Source organism: Pteropus alecto, unplaced genomic scaffold (assembly GCF_000325575.1).
Source record: "Pteropus alecto unplaced genomic scaffold, ASM32557v1 scaffold41, whole genome shotgun sequence".
In the NCBI taxonomy this organism is placed as follows: Eukaryota; Metazoa; Chordata; class Mammalia; order Chiroptera; family Pteropodidae; genus Pteropus; species Pteropus alecto.
Genome location: NW_006430464.1, coordinates 1,862,954 through 1,880,285, shown reverse-complemented (window position 1 = coordinate 1,880,285; position 17,332 = coordinate 1,862,954). Strand labels below are relative to the sequence as shown.

Genomic DNA, 17,332 nt, shown 5'->3' with positions numbered 1-17,332 from the left:
TTCGACGAGAGGCGGGGCCACTAGGCAAGACCCTCGGAGCTGGCAGCCAGCGTGGACCAATCAGACTGCTGAGGGCGGGTCCTCTGCGGGAAAGTGGGCGTGGCCTAGGGGACGCACCAAGAACGCGGCGCCGGTCCTAGCCCGGGAAAACGCCCTCTGCGGTGAAGGAGAGGTGCGCGGCTGGCGGTTTCCAGACTCGGGTCCTGGGAAGGCGGCGAAGAGAGGGGCCAGAGGGCTGGAAGACTGAGTCCCAGCGGAGGGCGAGCCGGGTACCAGCATTTATAGGTCCTAGGATAAAAGGGGGCTGGTGGCCTGGACCTTTGGGTCTCAGGAAGGAGAGGCTTGAGATCCCGGATTCCTGAGCCTGAGCGAAGGGGGTGCAGGGAGCCAGGACTTCTGGGTGGAAGAAAATAAGAGGCTGGAGGCTCGGAATTCTGGGTCCCGGGAAACTAGTCGTTTTAAGCCTCGACTCCTAGAAAGAGGGGGGAGGGAGGCGGTTACGGTGCTTGAGTCCCGACTCCTAGGTCCAAGGAAGGAAGAGGCTTGCGACAGACGTTATTCATCTCTCCGCTCCCACAGATCACGCCGCCATGCCTCGCTCTGGGTCGCGAGCAGTCTTCCTCCTCTTGTCGCCGCTGCTGCTGCTCCGCGCTGTTTTGACTGTGCCCCTGGAGCGAGGGGCGCCCAAGGAGGAGAGCCCCGCGACCGAGAGCCCCGTGAGTGGTCCTGCCCTGCTCTCCAGCCAGGTGTTTGCAGTGGTACTACAATTCCCGCGGACCCCCCGTGGCCCCTGGGTGGATACTCCCCCCACCATACGGCTTGGAGTTTGTTTGTCTGTCATTCTTTGCAGACCCGGCGATTTGACGTGGTGGAAAACTGGTTGTGGGGGCGGGGGAGGAAGTGGCGGGGTCAGGGAACAGATTCCTAACTCCCTGATTCTGAGGTGTGGGAAATCGGGTCAGATTTTAAGTGAAAAGTTGACGTCATGCCCCAACACACACGCACCTAAACCTTTTTTAAGACACCCCCCCACTCCAAGAAAGAATCTGAAAAGAAAAGAACTACATTTCCCAGTAGCACCTTGAGCAGGTGTTGCGTATTAGATGACCCGCTCCATGGACCTCATGGGAGTTGTAGTTTAAATTATGAAGGGGCGTGGAAACTGCTCGTTTATTGGTTCCAACGTGTGTCTATCCAACGCTATGAAACCTTTGGTCTTAGGGAATTTGAAACTTGAAAGAGCCTCAAGGCGATACCCTGATTTTTATGGCCTAAAGCCTCCTACAGCTCCCATTACGAATGAGCACGTCACTGTCTCTGGAACAGTTCACGCCCTGCCCCTGTGTGTCTGATCCCCACCCAGCAAGTCAGGCCTTGGCCTGGTGAAATCTTTGCAGACACAGAAGGGCACCTTTGAGTCCTTTTCCCCTTCGTTCATTCCACACATCTCTTGAGCATCTCCTATGAGCCAAGGACAGTGTTAGCAAGCACGAGCCTCCTACCCTTACAGATCAGCCTCGCTCTAGCTCACTGGGAAGACAAAAGGCAGAGATGGACACCCGGGATGATGGTCAATTAGGAAGGGCTGTTTGAACTGAGATCTGCAGTTCGGGGAAGAACCATTCCAGACAGAGGGAAAAGGCTGGGCAAAGGCCCTCTGGTGGGGAAGAGCAGCATGAGTAGAGGGACTTAGAGGAGGCCAGTGTGACTGGAGCAGATTGAGCAAGAAGAAGAGGTCAGAGAGGGGACGGTGAATGCTTGTTGAATGAATGAATGAATGTTTGCATGGTTCTCTGCTTGCCAACAAGTACCACTGTGTCCCCTCTGTAAGCGCCCAGCGTGTGGTCGGCATTAGGCTGGGTGTTTGCCCATGTGATTTTCATTTCGTCTCCACTGCGGGCCTGGGCGGAGGTGAGAGCTGTGGCCTAGACGTCAGGCGGGCTGCTTGGGGTCACAGACCAGACTGGGATTGGAGCCTGGGGTCTGCTGGCTCCAGAGCCTTCGTTTATGGGGCAGGCCTCCTACTCTAAATAGAGATCTTTGGGTCCCTCAGGCAACACCCAGAGGAGCAGGGCCTGGTTCCTACCTGTGGGGAGGGACTGGGCAAGGGGCGCTGGGGCGACTATGTTCATTTTTGTCACCTCAGGACACGGGCCTGTACTACCACCGGTACCTCCAGGAGGTCATCAATGTCCTGGAGACTGATGGGCACTTCCGCGAGAAGCTGCAGGCCGCCAATGCCGAGGACATCAAGGTGTGGCTGGGACCAGCAGCAGGCGGGGACGTGTGCTCAGAGGGCTGAGTTTGGGAAGCACTGGGCTCCCTAAAGGGGCCACATGGCTCCAGCCCGCACGAAACTGAGCCTCGGGAGAAGTCGGTTCTCGGGGTCACACAATGGGGAAGGGACGTGGGGGACACAGAATGTGTGGCCCCAGCCTCAGCATTACCATTTACCAGCCATGTGACCACCCCTCGCTGCGCCTATCTGTAAAATGGGGATGTGATAGAACCCGCCTCCTGGGATTCAGCTTAGGATTATCTCAGCGGCCGTCCTCAGTGAGTGCGTGATGCTGGCTCACCAAGTGCCCGGCACAGTGCTTCCTGCACAAGTACGATCACCTCCGAGGGAGCCCTGAGAATCCCCATTTTACAGAAGAGAACACTGAGGCCCTAGTAGTACTGTTTGTCTGTTCCGTGGGCCCAGGTCTCACCGCCCCCCCTTGGCTGGCTGAGCCCAAAGCCCACACCCCACCCCATCGCCCAGGCATGGTCCCTGAGAAAGGATGTTGGCAGCACCCCGTAAGGAGATAGCAGGTCCCTGCCCCGATCCTCCTCCCCATCCCGTCACACACAGACCCCATCCCCATTCTGGTGCCTGTTGGAATGTCCCCTCTGGAGGAGCCACCAAACACCTGGGACTAGGAGAGGCCCCAGGGCCACGCCTCCCAAGGGCTCAAGAGTCGTGAGTGACAGAAAATGATCTGAGCAATAACAGGGATAGCGGGATCTCTGGGGAAGCCCCAGAGACCTGACACGTGATAGGACACTTCTAGGGAGAGGACACCCCCCGGGCGAGGTTTGAGAATGTCCATGATGCAGAAGTTGGCATGTGGGTGGGTGCGGGAGAGGAGTGACATTTCCGGCAGTCAGGAACTATGTGTGCAAACGAAGCTTCTGGTACCTTCAGCTGTCTGCTGGCAGCACCTCATAAGTGACATAAAGACAGGGGAGATGGGGCTGGAGGGGTGGGTAGGTGCAGGGTCTCGATTGTCCAGAAATGCTGTCCTGGGGCCACCGGGGAGCCATAGGTGGCTCTGAATGAGGAACAGACATAACCCAAAGTGATAATCGAGGGAGCTCAGAGCAGGTGCCCGGCTCACATCCTGTGTGGAGGGGTATAAGGAGGTTTTGGGGGCGATTTCTCCCAAGGTCAGCACCATCTGCTTTGAGCTCTAAAGGACAGTGAAGATCTGGTTAGGCTTGAAAAGCAGCAGTGGGAGAGCATCCCAGACAGCGGGAGCAGCCTGTGCAAAGGCCCGGAGGTAGGGAGGAGCCCTGCGCGTGGGGCCTACACCCAGTCAGTCAGTGTTTCTGGAACCGAGAATGGGACTCCATGAGTGACAGGAGACAGGCTGCAGAGGTGAGCAGGGCCTCGAATGCCAGGCTGAAGGCTGGGACCTTGTCTCAGGGGCTCTGGGGAGCCCTAGGGGGCATCAGAAGGCTTGTAGAAGGTTCCAGAGAGGGCAGAGGAAGGACGAGGCTGACCAGTATCCCCCCCACTCTCTGAACAGAGCGGGAAGCTGAGCCGGGAGCTGGACTTTGTCAGCCACCACGTCCGCACCAAGTTGGACGAGCTCAAGAGGCAGGAGGTGTCGCGGCTTCGGATGCTGCTCAAGGCCAAGATGGACGCAGAGCAGGAGCCCAGTAAGTGGGGTGGGGGTGGGGCAGGCGGGCCTGGCCTCCCTCCTGGGCTGCCAGGTGGTTTTATTCTAGGCAGGAGGGGCCTCCTGGGGGCTCACTCTCCCCCCACTGCAAATTATACATGGACGATTGATCGAATTTTCTTTCTAGAAGGATAGCTCTGTTGTTGGTTGGTTGGGGTTTTTTTTGTTGTTCGGTTTTGTTTTTTTTTTTTCATTTTTTTCTTTCATAGTCATGGTCATTTAAAATTTAGATATAACTTCAAACTTACAACAATGTTGCAAGAATAGCACTAAAAAACTCCCAAATGCCCTTAACCAAAATTCTTCAGTTTTTCGATATTTACTCCATGTACTTTTTATTCACATTTGCAAGTTCCTTGCGGACACCATGTCCCTTCATGCTTAAGTATTTCCGTGGGATTTTCCTCAAAACAAGGACATTCACCTACATAACCATAGTATAGTGATCAAAGTCAGGAAGTTTTAACAGATTGCACTGTATTTTTTTTCTTGCTTAGTTATTCTCTATCTCCCCTGCTAGAGTGATTCTAACTTGCTGGCCTTTATATCTGAGGCTATATTTTGTAGTCTAATTACTTGACAGAGAGGGAGAGAAAGAGAGAGAAAGAGAGGAAAAAAATAAGCCTGGAAGAGAAAGCTTTGGGCAGGTTTAGATTCCAAGATCTCATCCTATTTCTGACATTCCTAGATATGGTTTGTTGAAGTGTGTGTGTGTGTGTGTGTGTGTCTGGACCATGCTATTTATTTTAAATAGCTTTATTGAGATGTAATTCATATACCATACAATTTACTCATTTATAGTGTATAATTCAGTGGGTTTTCGTATACTCACAGCTATGTGCAACCATCATCTAAGTCAATTTTAACATGTTGGTATTGCCCCCCTAAAAGGAGACCCCGTATCACTCCGATCCCCTACTGCAGCCCTTGCGACCACTCACCCACTTCCTGTCTCTGTTCTGGACATTTCATAAAACGAAATCACACAGTTTGTGAGCTTTCGTATCTGGCTTCTTGCGCTTAGCATGGTATTTTCACGGCTCATCTGCATTGTAGCGTGGATCAGTGCCTTGTTCCTTTTTCAGGGCCAAGTAATATTCCGTTGTGCAGACCAACCACGTTTGGTTTATCAGCTTATCCATCGATGGGCATCTGGGTCGCTGGTACATTTTTGGCTACTGTGGACAGTGGTGTTTACTTATTGTCGCTTCGTGGTATGCTCTGATACTGCTGGGGCACGTTTCAGCCTGTCACTAAGTGTGAGGACATGCCCCCTTGTTAGTGAGAACTACGTCCAGCTTCTCCCTTCATCTCTCGACAGACACTCTTCCGTGAGGCTCCCATGTCACAGGTGGGAGAGCTGGCCTTTGTTTTTATTTCTATCTGACTCCATTTATCCACGGACCAAACATGTCCTGAGTCTTGCTGCGTGCTGGGCACTGGGCAAGTGCCGGAGCTCTAAGGTGACGAGACAGACATGGTCCCCGGCCTTCTCTGCTGTGCCGTTTTAATTGTAACAGTATTGGAGTCTAAATCGATCTCTGGCAAATTAGATGTTCCCTTGTCACTAATGAGAAAAATGGCTCCTGGTGATTATCTGCTTATTACATCCCAGGCACCGTGCTGTGGACTTCAGCTTTGTCCTTTTGACAGTTCGAAATATCTCCAGAATCTGGCCGCTTCTCTCCACATCCATTGCTGCCCCTCAGGTCCCCCTTGGGTCACTGCTGTCGCCTCCTCCCTGTCTCCACGTCTGCCATTCTCCCTGTTTGTTCCATTTTCTACCCAGCAGTTAGTGGGATCTTGGTAACACCTATATTTGTTTCTATGGCCACGGTCACACATTACCCCAAATTAAATGGCTTAAAATAACACACATTTATTCATTCCCTTACACTTTGGGAGTAAAAAGTCCAAAATCAGTCTCACCGGGCCGGAATTAAGATGTCGGCAGGGCCGGTTCCTTCTGGGGGCTGCAGGGACCCGTCTGTCTCCTTGCCTTTTCCAGCTGCATTCCTTGGCTGGTGGCCCCTTCCTCCCTCTGCAAAGCTGGCGGCGAAGCATTTCTATTCAGAGGTCACCTTACCTTCTGTAGTCGCATCTCCCTATGCCTCCTCCTTATAATTTAGGGACCGCCCCGGCAATCTGGGATAACCTCCCCATTCAAGATCCTTGATTTAATCACCTCTGCAAGGTCCCTTTGGCCACAGTGAGGCCAAATTCCAGGAATTAGGAACCTGTGAGTATGTGACACACCCAGTTCAAGTCTGTCTGTCCCTCCTCTGCTGAGAACCCATCCCTGGTTCCCCAGTGACCTCAGGATCAAGTCCACCGTTCTCCTTGCTGCCTGGAGGCCTGGCTGGTCCCTGCCACCCCCGCCTCGGCCCCTCCTCTTGTGGGCGCCATCTTACATCAGCTGGGACACAACGCTTCTCTGTCACCTCAGGACCTTTGCCCATGCACTTCCCTCTGCCTGGGACATTCTTTCTCAGGGCTCTTTGCCTGGCTGACCGAGCTCTGCTCTCAGCTCAGATGTCACCTCCTCAGAGAGTCCTGCCCGGACCGTCCTGCGTGAAGGACCCTCCGTTCGTTGAATCCTTTGTGGTCATGCGCTCGTCTCTCAGTCACCTCTTCTCTGCCTCTAGTGGGTGTTCTATGGAGCAGATCCCGTCACCACCTAGTTCCTGCCGTGGCCACAGTGCCATTAGATTCTCATAGGAGCACCAGTCCCTGGTGCCACAAAGGTTGGGGACCGCTGGATTAAACCATAGGCATTCATTGTCACCCTGCTGGCCTCTTCCGAGGGCTGATGGAAGGATGTGTTCTAGGTCTCTGTCTTTGGCTTATAAAAGGCCACCTTCGTCCTGTGCCTTTTCATATCATCTTGCCTCTGTGTCTGTCACTGTGTTCAGACTTTCTCTATTTTATAAGGACACCAGCCGTGTTGGATTCGGGTCCACCCTAACAACCTCATTTTAACTCGATCACCTCTGTAAAAACTTCCTCTCCAAATAAGTTCACATTCTGAGATTCTGGGGGTTAGGGCTTCAACAGTCGAATCTTAGGTCCCCCAATTGAACCCGTAGCAGAGGTTGAATGTGGGTGCTCTGCAGCCCAGCAGCCACTTCCTAGGTGGTGACCCAGACACATCACTTCCCCTCTCTGGGCCTCATTTTCACATCCATACCATGGGATAACCGTAGAATCCCTGCTGTAAGATTCTTGTGAAAAGTAAGCGCATTAATATAGTTAATGTGTTTAGAGCAGGACCTGGCATACAGGAAGCGCTCAATACGTGTTAGTTGTTATCATGGTTATTATTTGAAGCGGGAGACTCCGTTGTGGCATCACTTCCTCCAGGAAGCCCTCCGTGATTGCCCCAGGCTCAGTCAGGCCATCCTCTGGGCCTTCTTAGTGAGTGCCCTCTGCGACTTCCTTTAGAGTACATCTGGCCCAAGATAGGGATTTTGAAAGAAAGACCATTCTATGAGTTGGCCGTTTTTTGTTGTTTTTTTTTCCCTTCTCCTTCATCCAGATGTACAGTTGGACCACTTGAGCCTCCTGAAGCAGTTCGAACACCTGGACCCTCAGAACCAGCACACATTTGAGGCCCGAGACCTGGAGCTGCTGATCCAGACGGTAGCGTGAGGTGGAAGGGTAGCTACAGGCAGAGGATTGAGGGGGACAGTGGAACACAGCGCAGGACATGAGCCCGCTCACCCCTGCCTGGCATCCAGCAACTGTAGAGAGCCTGGTGCTGTCTAATGACCCTCCCCAGAGTCTCTACAGAAAAGCAGACATGTGGGCAGGATGGGCTCAGCTCCATTCAGGCCTGGTTTCAAATCCCTTCCCAGCTTTGTCCTTCCCACATAACCGGAGTGGGAGCGTTCCTTCTGTGCCCTTGTTGTAGGCAGAATAATGCCCCCCACCACCAAAGATGTCACACCCTAATCTACAGAACTATGTGACCTTATTGGGCAAAAGGGATTTTGCAGACAAGGTGAAGTTGAGGGTCTTGAACTGGTGTGATGATCCTGGAATATCCAGGTGGACCCTAAATGTCATCACAAGGGGCCTCAAAAGAGGGAGACTTGACTTCAATAGAAGCTGCAAGGTGACAACGGAAGCCAGAAGCTCCCCTGCTGGCTTCGAAGATGTTGGAACACTCCACAGCACCGAATCGGCTCCAGAAGCTCTGCTGACACCTTAATTTCAGCCCAGTGGAACTAATTTCAGACCTCTGGCCTCCATACTGTAAGATGATAAATGTGTGTTGTCTTAAGCCACCAGGTTGATGATAATTTGTTATAGCAGCCATCAGAACTAATACAATCTTCATCTGAGAAGTGGAAGCTACAGCCCTACCTCATGGGGAAGGCCAAGTGGGGTGGGAGAGTGGAAGGGGACGCCCAGGCCGGTCCCTGCCTCTTCCAGGCTCACCCCTCAGCCTGGCCTGCGCCCTGCTTTTCTGGCCTACTGGAGCTCCATCTAGTGGCTGTGAAGATAATAGCAGCAGCCTTTTGATTGCATCGTCTCTGGGCGCTTGGCTCAGTCCCTAAGTGGTGTTCTTTGTCACTAATTTCCAGAACATTCCAGAAACTGCCCGCTTTCCCCCAGCCCCGGTGTCATCCTCCTGGTCTCAACCCCCAGCATCTCTCGTAACCGCTTCCTCACCGGGCACTTTCCTCCACGCTGGAGGGCAGGGTTTCACAAACTCAGCCCTCTTGTCCTTTGGGGCCAGATAGTTCTTTGTCATGGGGGTCGTTTGTGCATCGTATGATGTTTAGCAGCATCCCTGACCCATGTGCATTAGATGCCAGTAGATGTCCCCCACTTGTGACAACCAAAACTGTCTTTAGACATTGACAGTCTTCCCCTGTGGGCCACAATTGCACATGGTTGAGAACCCCTGCTGGACCATCTGTTCAAACAATATGAATTCACTGTCCTACAGTGTAAGACAGAAGTCAAGAAGGGTCTCCTGAGGCTGCCATAACAAAATGCCACAGACTCGATGGCTCAAAACAACAGAATGTATCCTCTCACAGTTCCAGAGGCCAGAAGTCCAAAATCGGTATCGCTGGGCTGAAACCAGGGTTTGGGCTGGGCTGGGCTCGCTTCAGAGGCTATAGGGGAAAACCTGCTCCTTGCCTCTCCCGACTTCTGGAGGCTTCTGGTATTCCTTGTCTTGCAGACACATCATTCCAGCCTTGGCCTCCATCATCACGTGGTGTTTTCCTGTCTCTCTGGTTCTTTGTAGCCTTTTTATAATGACACCAGTCATTGGATTTAGCGCCCACCCTAATCCAGAGTAGGACTCCATCTTAACTAATTACACCTTAAAGACCCTATTCCAAATAATGTCACCTTCTGAGGTTCTGAGTGGATGTGAGTTTTACGGGGACACTATTCAACCCAGTATAGTATTGTCATCTCTGTTTTACAGAGGTGGAAATCGAGGCACAGAGAGGCTGAGTAACTTGCCCAAGATCACACAGTTAGTGGGATTTGTTTACACAGCAGAGCCCAGATTTGAATTCTGGGTAAAATAATTAGAGACCTCATGCTCATTAACGCTTAGCCTTAGTGTTTTTCATGTAAAGTTCACCTCCTGTATTCTTACTTATTCCTCCAAGATCCTGAGATTGTGGAGGACTTAAAAGAGCTGGGTTGCTAATGTGTCATCATCCTAATCTCTTCTGAACAAAGAGAGGAGGCCAGAGTAGGTCAGAGAGACCAAGAAATGAGACCCAGGACAGGGTGGAGGTTGGGCCAGGCTCAGAGTCAAAGGCCTGGCGTTTGGAGGTTGGATTAGGGGTTGGACACAGGTGAGACAAGAGTGGCCGTGTGCCTTTCCCCAGGCCACCCGCGACCTTGCCCAGTACGACGCGGCCCATCACGAAGAGTTCAAACGCTACGAGATGCTCAAGGAACACGAGAGACGCCGTTATCTGGAGTCACTGGGAGAGGAGCAGCGGAAGGAGGCAGAGAGGAAACTGGAAGAACAACAGCGACGGCACCGAGAGCACCCCAAAGTCAATGTGCCTGTAAGGACCCCGATCTGTGCCTACCCCCCGACCATGTCCAGCTCTTTAAGCTCCACGAGATAGGGACGTAACTGAAAAACTACAATACCCAGCAGATCCTGGGGCAAAAAGTCCCCTCTACTATATCCAGCTACCCCCCAGGGGATGCTGGGAGTTGTAGTTTCCTTACTCGAGGGGCAAGACATTTGAGAGATGGGGATAAAGGGTTCTCTAGCTTTTTCCCATAGGACCCAGCCTTCTTGCTCATGAGCCCCTGGCTCTCCCCTCCACAGGGCAGCCAAGCTCAGTTGAAGGAGGTGTGGGAGGAGCTGGATGGATTGGACCCCAACAGGTTTAACCCCAAGACCTTCTTCATACTGCATGGTAAGGTGGGGAGGGAGTCCCAAGACCCAGGCTGAATTCTGAGGCTCTGACTTTTCGGGGGCCTGAAAGCTAAGGAGGGGTCTCCCCATCTTCTTGGGACTTAGGCAGGCCAAGGAGGTCTGAACCTCTCTTCCCTGGTGGTCTAGATTGCTAGAATCTTCCATGGAAGAACCACTGAGCTCTAAGAACGGGCCAGTATCTTCTAACCAAGCGAACCAGACTTAGCTAGGCCTGGGTCCCCTCCCAGAGGCCCTGGTCCCCGCCAGGAGCGCTGTCACTAAGGGCGGGCTGCTCCCTAGTAACCAGGCCTCTAGGGAGCCCCTTCTCCACGGTGATTAAGAGCCGTTCCCCTGCATTCTATTCCTATCCACAACGTAGTCTGGGTTTTGCCAGGCCCCCTCAGATGTGCCCAGGACCCCAACCCAGAAGCTGTCAACAGAACTTAGCAGGGCCCGGTTCATTCAGTAAATGTTTACTAAGCGACTTCTAAACACCAAGCTTCATGGAGACCCCGTGGATACATCTGTGAACAAAACAAAGTCTCCCTCACCCCCACACACATACAGAGCCAGTGATGAGGCAAACAGATCATTCCATATTCCAGTGAACCTAAGAGACGGTGGGGGTGTGAGATACACTAAAATTTTTATACTTGCTACTAATTAAACTGACAAACCATTGACGATAAGATGCCTCTTGATTTCAGGGGTGAAAGAATATAGGGGGAGTACATCTCAGAATAAAGAAAGTAGGTTCTACAGTAGTCTCAGGTAGTGACATGGACCATGGAGATGAGGACAGCAGGATTAAAGGCCTAGAGTGACGGTCCTGGGTAGCCTGGTCAGGAAACGTTTTGCTAGACCAGCATTGTCCAGTAGAACCTTCTCTGCTGACGGAAGTGTTCCTCATCCGTGCTGTCCAGCACCGCAGCCACCAGCCCATGTGGCTATTCAGCACTTCCAGTGTGGCTCTTAGGACTAAGGAACTGAGTTGTTTTTTGTTGTTGTTTTTTTTTTTTTTTAGTGTTCATAAAAGTTTTAGGATTTGTATTTCTGGTAAAATACACATAAAATTCCCCATCTCAGCTGTTTTAAAGTGCACAGTTCAGTCTGTTATGTACATTCTCACTGATGTACAAACAAGAAGAATGTTCTTCCTCCTTATGGAACCGAAACTCTATTAACCAACAACTCCCCGTTACCCCTCCCCCCGCCCCTGGTAACGTGTATTCTTGTTTCTATCTCTGTGAATCTGATGACTCCAGCTAGCTCATACAAGTGAAATCGTATAATGTTTGTCTTTTTGTGGCATAATGTCGAGGAAATGAATTTTTCACTTGATTAAGCTAAATTAATTTGCCCCATGTGGCTAGTGACTCTGCTGGATCAGAAAGCATAGCCATAAGGCGATGACCTTTGAACAGAGAGAACTCAGTGAAGTGAGGGGTTGCACCTCGCAGATGTTTGGGGGAACAGCACTCGGGGGACAGCAGAGGACACACACACACAGGGAAGAATGGACTTGGTCCGTCCAAGGTCACAGCCAGGGTAAGGAATTTGGATTTTGTTCTGTCTGTGGTGGGACACCACAAAAGGGTTTTGAGCAGAAGGCTGACGTTATCTGCCTGATGGTGACAGACTTCATCTGGGTGCCGTGTCAAGGACAGATTGTAGGGGTGAGGGCCGAAACCTGGGGCCTAGTTAGAAAGCACACGGTGCTGATGGCTGGACCATGGGAAGGAAGAAAGAGCTTTCAGATTCTGGGTTCATCTTGAAGGTCAAGCTGGTGGGACTTGCAGATGGACTGAGGAGGATTATCAAGGAACGAAAGAGTCCAGGATGACTCCAAGGTATTTGGCCTGAGCAGCTGGAAAAGGGGAACAGAGAGGACATGCTTGTTTGGCAGGGCAGGTTGGGAGCTGGGTCTATGTGAAGGCAGAGTTGTCTATTACACATTTACGTGGAGATAGAGTTAGTAGTTGGATAGTCAGGCAGATGGCATTGAAAGCTGTGGGACTGGAGGGACCCACCTAAGGACGTGCTGGCCAATCGTGCTGTCTTTGTTTGATGGAAAATGTTCTGTGCCACCCAGTATGACAGCCACCAGCCACATAAGGCTGTTGAGCACCTGACTTGTAGGAAGTTGGACTAATTAACTGAAATTTTGATCTTATTTTATATGAATCAATTAAAATTTAAACAGCCCATGCGGCCACCGTATTGGACGGATTTGAAGATTAGACAGAGAAGAGGCCCCAGGCCAGAGCCCTTGGGTGCACCAAGCTGTAGAGGTCAAGAGGAAGAAGAAGCCAGCAAAGGAGGAAGAGGGGTGGCTGGAGAGGAGAGAATGATGTTCTGGAAGCCACAGGCAGAAGGTCAAGTGAGACGCGGGCTGAAAATGAACCGTTAGTTTTGCAGCGTCAGGGGTTCCGGCCACCTCAGCAGGACCAGTGTGGGTGCGGATCTGAGGGAGCAGAGGAGGCGGGGACAGTGAGCCTGGCCTTGCGGCTCGATGAGCTGAATTGGCAGGGAGAGGCTCCTCTGACAACTGGAGTTGGCCCGGGCCTGGTTACCTGGGGAGGCAGAGGCCCCAACACCCCCTAGATCCTGGGCAAAGGGGTTGACCCTGTGCCCACATTACCAAGTGCTGGGATCAAGTCGTCCTATAGGATAGTGGCCCCAAGAATGGTCTCAGTGAAGCCCCACCTTCATCGAGGCCATTCCGGGACCCTGGTTGGTAGGTAGGAAATGAGCTGTGCCGGCCACGGGTCTATGGGAGCTGAAGCCTGGAGTCTTTCATTCTGCCGCCGGACACTCGTTGTTACCTGTCCTCTAAAAGAGACCCCACATCAGCCCGAATTTCTTCTTTAGCTCGTCTTTCTGGGACCTGATGCACTCTGTCCTCAGTCCCCCAAAATACCTTGTTGTCTCTCCCTCAGATATCAACAGCGATGGTGTCCTAGATGAGCAGGAGCTGGAGGCCCTCTTCACCAAGGAGGTCAGTGCCTTGGAAGGGACGCGTGCAAGGGACGCTCAGAGCAGCTATACGTCCCCTCGGGGAGCCTAGTGGTCCCCTTAGGTACCCGTGGATGTGAGTTATGGGAAAACTACAACTTCCCAGCATCCCCTGGAGCAAAAAGAGGCTTCCAGGAGAGGCAGGGTGCCCCAAGGACTGATGGGAGTTGAAGTTGTCTGGTGCTGTGTGCAAGGACGTGGAGGTAGCCTAGGGAAGAGGTCGCCCTGGACTGCTCAATATGCCTCGCCTCTCGCTTGACCCGGCAGCTGGAGAAGGTATATGACCCGAAGAATGAGGAAGACGACATGCGGGAGATGGAGGAGGAGCGACTGCGCATGCGGGAGCACGTGATGAAGAATGTGCGCGGAGCCCCGCCGCGCGGGAGGGTGGGAGCGGGGCGCAGGGAGGCCCAGCCGTGTCGCTTACTCTTACCCGGCTCCCCAGGTGGACACCAACCAGGACCGCCTCGTGACCCTGGAGGAGTTCCTCGCATCCACCCAGAGGAAGGAGTATGGGGACACCGGGGAGGGCTGGGAGGTGAGGACATGGAGAATTCAAAGGTCCTGAATGTGTCTCGCTCCCAGCCCTAACCCTTCTTTCCGAGTTCCCGGCCACTTCTCTTACTCTCTGGGTCTCTGTCCTGCCCAGTCTCTGATCTTTGTCCCCGTCCCCAGCTCCCAGTCCGATCTCTCCCATCCATACACATGGCCCCGGCCTCCCTCTAAACCTCTAAACCTCTGCTAACAGTCCCCTGCAACATGGGTGGCGGGGAGGGCATGGCTGGAGTCGCCTGCTGATGGCCCCTGTCCCCACCCCGACAGACGGTGGAGATGCATCCTGCCTACACGGAGGAAGAGCTGAGGCGTTTCGAGGAGGAGCTGGCCGCCCGGGAGGCAGAGCTGAATGCCAAGGCCCAGCGCCTCAGCCAGGAGACAGAGGCTTTGGGGCGCTCCCAGGACCGCCTGGAGGCCCAGAAGAGAGAGCTGCAGCAGGTGACCCACTGGGGAAGCTGGGCCCATCCTCCACGCCGCTGGCGGCCCTTGTCCTTGTGTGTGCAAAGGCTGGGAAGGCCTGTGATCTCTGTGTGAATCACTGGTAGAGCCTCAGGTGCTGACTGCCATCTTGAATAAGGGCGGACGTTGTCCCCACCCCTGACCGCTCTTGGACCGCCATGCTGGATAAGGGCAGGCGCGGGTGCCGTAAGAGGGAGAGGGGGTGAAAAGGCCCAGGAGGGAGGAGCGGGGTAGACTTGGTGAGGGTTCAGTGAGGGCTTCTCTGTCCCAAGCTGTGACCCAAGTCATGATGGGGGACGAGAGGTGGGGGCGTGGAGAGAACCGGATGTCTGTGAGGAAGCCCACTTGTCAATGAGGGAGAAAAGCTGAGGCCCTCAGAGAAAGGACTGAGCACTCAGTGGGTTGTGGAGACTCAGCATCATGGCGGCACTGTCCTCTGCCCCCTGCAGGCGGTTATGCAGATGGAGCAGAGGAAGCAGCAGCAGCAGCAGCAGCAGCAAGGCCACAGCGACCCAGCCCCCGGCCCTGAGGGACAGCTCAAGTTCCACCCTGACACAGGTGCTGGCCTCTGGGCCCAGGGAGGAGGGAAGGGACTGGGAGGACGGGCTGGGGGTCGGGACTCCTGGATGGGGTTGGGTCGGGGGAGGAGGGGCTGGGGTATCTAACGCTACCATTTCCTCTCCATTTCCAGACGATGCTCCTGTTCCAGCTCCAGCCGGTGATGTGGCTGCTTCAGAAAAGAAGGTTCCTGAACAGCCCCCCGAGCCGCCTCAGCTGGATTCTCAGCACCTGTGACCCCAGAACCCCAGCACTCTGGTTCCGGCTGACGCAGCTGATGGGAGGAGAGCGAGGTGTCACAGTCAACCTCCTCTGGAGATGGCGCGTGTGGCCTCGTAGGGGAAGGGGACAGAGTGGCTCTTCCCACATTGCTGCCTGGGCCTCCTGTCTGCCTCCTCGACTTCCACGGCCTCCCAGTCTGCAGTCCCTTCTCTCTGTCCTCCTCCAAGGGACCTGCCTTCTCGTGTCCATTTGGACGCTCACCCGTAGGGTCGGCCTGGCTTACGGACGCCCCCTCCCTTCCGAGGGGATCGGCCGTGTGCCCGCCTTCCCAGGTGGTTTGGCCTCGCTGCCCCAGGTCAGGCCGCTCCAGCATCCTGCATCCCACAGCTGCCAGAACCCTGCCTCCCGCTCTGGGCCCCATTTCTGTCGGTTTATGGGGCTTGGGTGGTCCCTCAAGACCTTTCTCTACCTTTTGTGGGACCAGCTAAACCTCAAACACAGTGTCTTCTCCATGGCCGGATCAAGGGGCAGTAGAGTCCTCAGCAGAGCTGATGTCAGGAGCCCCAACTGTCCCTGAGCCCTGGCTTCCAGCCACCTCGGCCTCGGCCTCCTCCCTGGTGGCTTGGCCCCTCATCCCTTCCCCACACAGAAGGGTCCCGGAGCTGACCCCACACAGGATCAGCTTCCAGCTCGTCAGCCTCCCCGGGAGGTCCTACTGCTTTCTGGCCTTAGCCCACACCGCTGCGTGTCCTGCTGTGTACTCCAGTCCCATCCAAATACATTTTCTGGAACAAATCCACGCCTCTGTTTCTTTGTGTATACTGTTCCCATCCCCACTCCACCTTCCAGAGTCCTCCTCGTGCTTTAAGATTCCATCGAAGCATCGTTTCTGAGAGGCTCCCTCCTGGCATCTTTCTGTCCTTTTCCGATGAGTCTGCCGTGTGCACGCGTACACACACCTTCATCGCGAGGACAGGAAACCCAAACCCAGGCTTGAACAATAAAGAAAAGTGCATCGGGACAAGAAATCTCAAAGTAGGGTGGCTCCGAGGCCTTGCGGGAACTAGGTTCTCCCATCCGGCTCTGCCACGGTAGGTGTGGGGGCTGCAGCTGCTCTGCACGTCACACTTGTCTGCGCCAACAGCTAATGAAGGAAATTGGCAGAGGGTACATATTAGAGGCCGTGCATCCCCCCAGAGCTGGTGTACCAACATCCCACCAGATGGCGACACAGGTCTAGTTCGGTGTAAGGGAGGACCCGATGATGATGATCTCAGAGGCTCATCAACAACACATATTCCCAAACCTAGGAATGTCCAGGGGAGGGTCCCAGGATGTTAGCCATGCCTCCCCCACCCCCAGCGGAACTGCAGTGACAATAACAGCAAACATCAGCTCTGTGCTTCTCTTGGAAACCTGGTGGCTGAATTCAGTGCCCCAATCTGAAAAATGGGCCTCAAATGACAGTAGACTTCTGGTATTCTTGAAGGGTTTGATAATAATACCATGAATGGCATGGCTCCTGGCCAGAAATTGGTCAGCAGCGGTAGCTATTATTATACGGACACGTTTCTAGAACCAGAGTTTCGGGGAACCTGCCCTGACTCCCCATATCTACGGAGACTCATTCCAGTGGCCCAGGATGCTTTTCACGATTTGCAATTCTTCGTTTGAAGGTGTGTCTGCTTGGTTGCTCTCTGTCTCCCCCAATAGACTCCAAAAGGATCAAGGAGAAGGAGGCTCATGGTGTCTCAAGTTCACTGCCCTGTACAGCAGAGCGCCCTACACATGGACTAGAATGGAGTCACATCCGCCCTGGAGCAACCAGCACCCTCCCTGCCTCCTGCCTGAGCTTTCATTCTAGTCTTAAAGGGACAGAATTAAAGTGACCCTTTATGTTTCATCTGAAAGTGATTTCCATTTTGACCTGCAATGGTTTTAAAATGATTACTCTCTCTTTGGAACATCTGTCCATTAAGAGCTCCAGCTCCAGCTGTAGACAGGGCTTGGAGCAGATAAAGAGGGAGGATTTGGGAGTCTCATGGAAGAGACGAAAATGAGGAGTCACAAATCGGGGATCCCTGCAATTCCGACTCTGCCTTCACCCCATCATCTGAGTCTCTGTTCCCCTCTGTATTTACCGGGTGTTTCTGAAGTTCTGACATCCGGG

The 17,332-nt window shown here is 53.4% G+C and overlaps 1 protein-coding gene across 8 annotated transcripts; it reads left to right on the top strand.

Moving 5' to 3' along the window:
• Positions 1-47: 47 nt before the first annotated feature.
• Positions 48-15,957, top strand: NUCB1 (nucleobindin 1). Of its 8 annotated transcripts, none has more exons than XM_015592256.2 (13): positions 48-172; positions 580-758; positions 2,147-2,254; positions 3,792-3,924; positions 7,480-7,583; positions 9,806-9,991; positions 10,219-10,354; positions 13,293-13,351; positions 13,636-13,728; positions 13,814-13,906; positions 14,191-14,361; positions 14,832-14,940; positions 15,074-15,957. In XM_015592256.2, exons 2-13 carry the CDS (start codon positions 591-593, stop codon positions 15,175-15,177), a joined length of 1,464 nt encoding a protein of 487 aa, XP_015447742.1. In that variant the 5' UTR covers positions 48-172; positions 580-590; the 3' UTR covers positions 15,178-15,957. The 8 variants fall into 8 exon arrangements, with proteins under 8 accessions (XP_015447742.1, XP_006905114.1, XP_015447749.1 ...); XM_006905052.3 differs by having other exon boundaries at positions 59-172; positions 580-716; positions 10,264-10,354; XM_015592263.2 differs by having other exon boundaries at positions 121-269; positions 580-746.
• Positions 15,958-17,332: the final 1,375 nt, after the last annotated feature.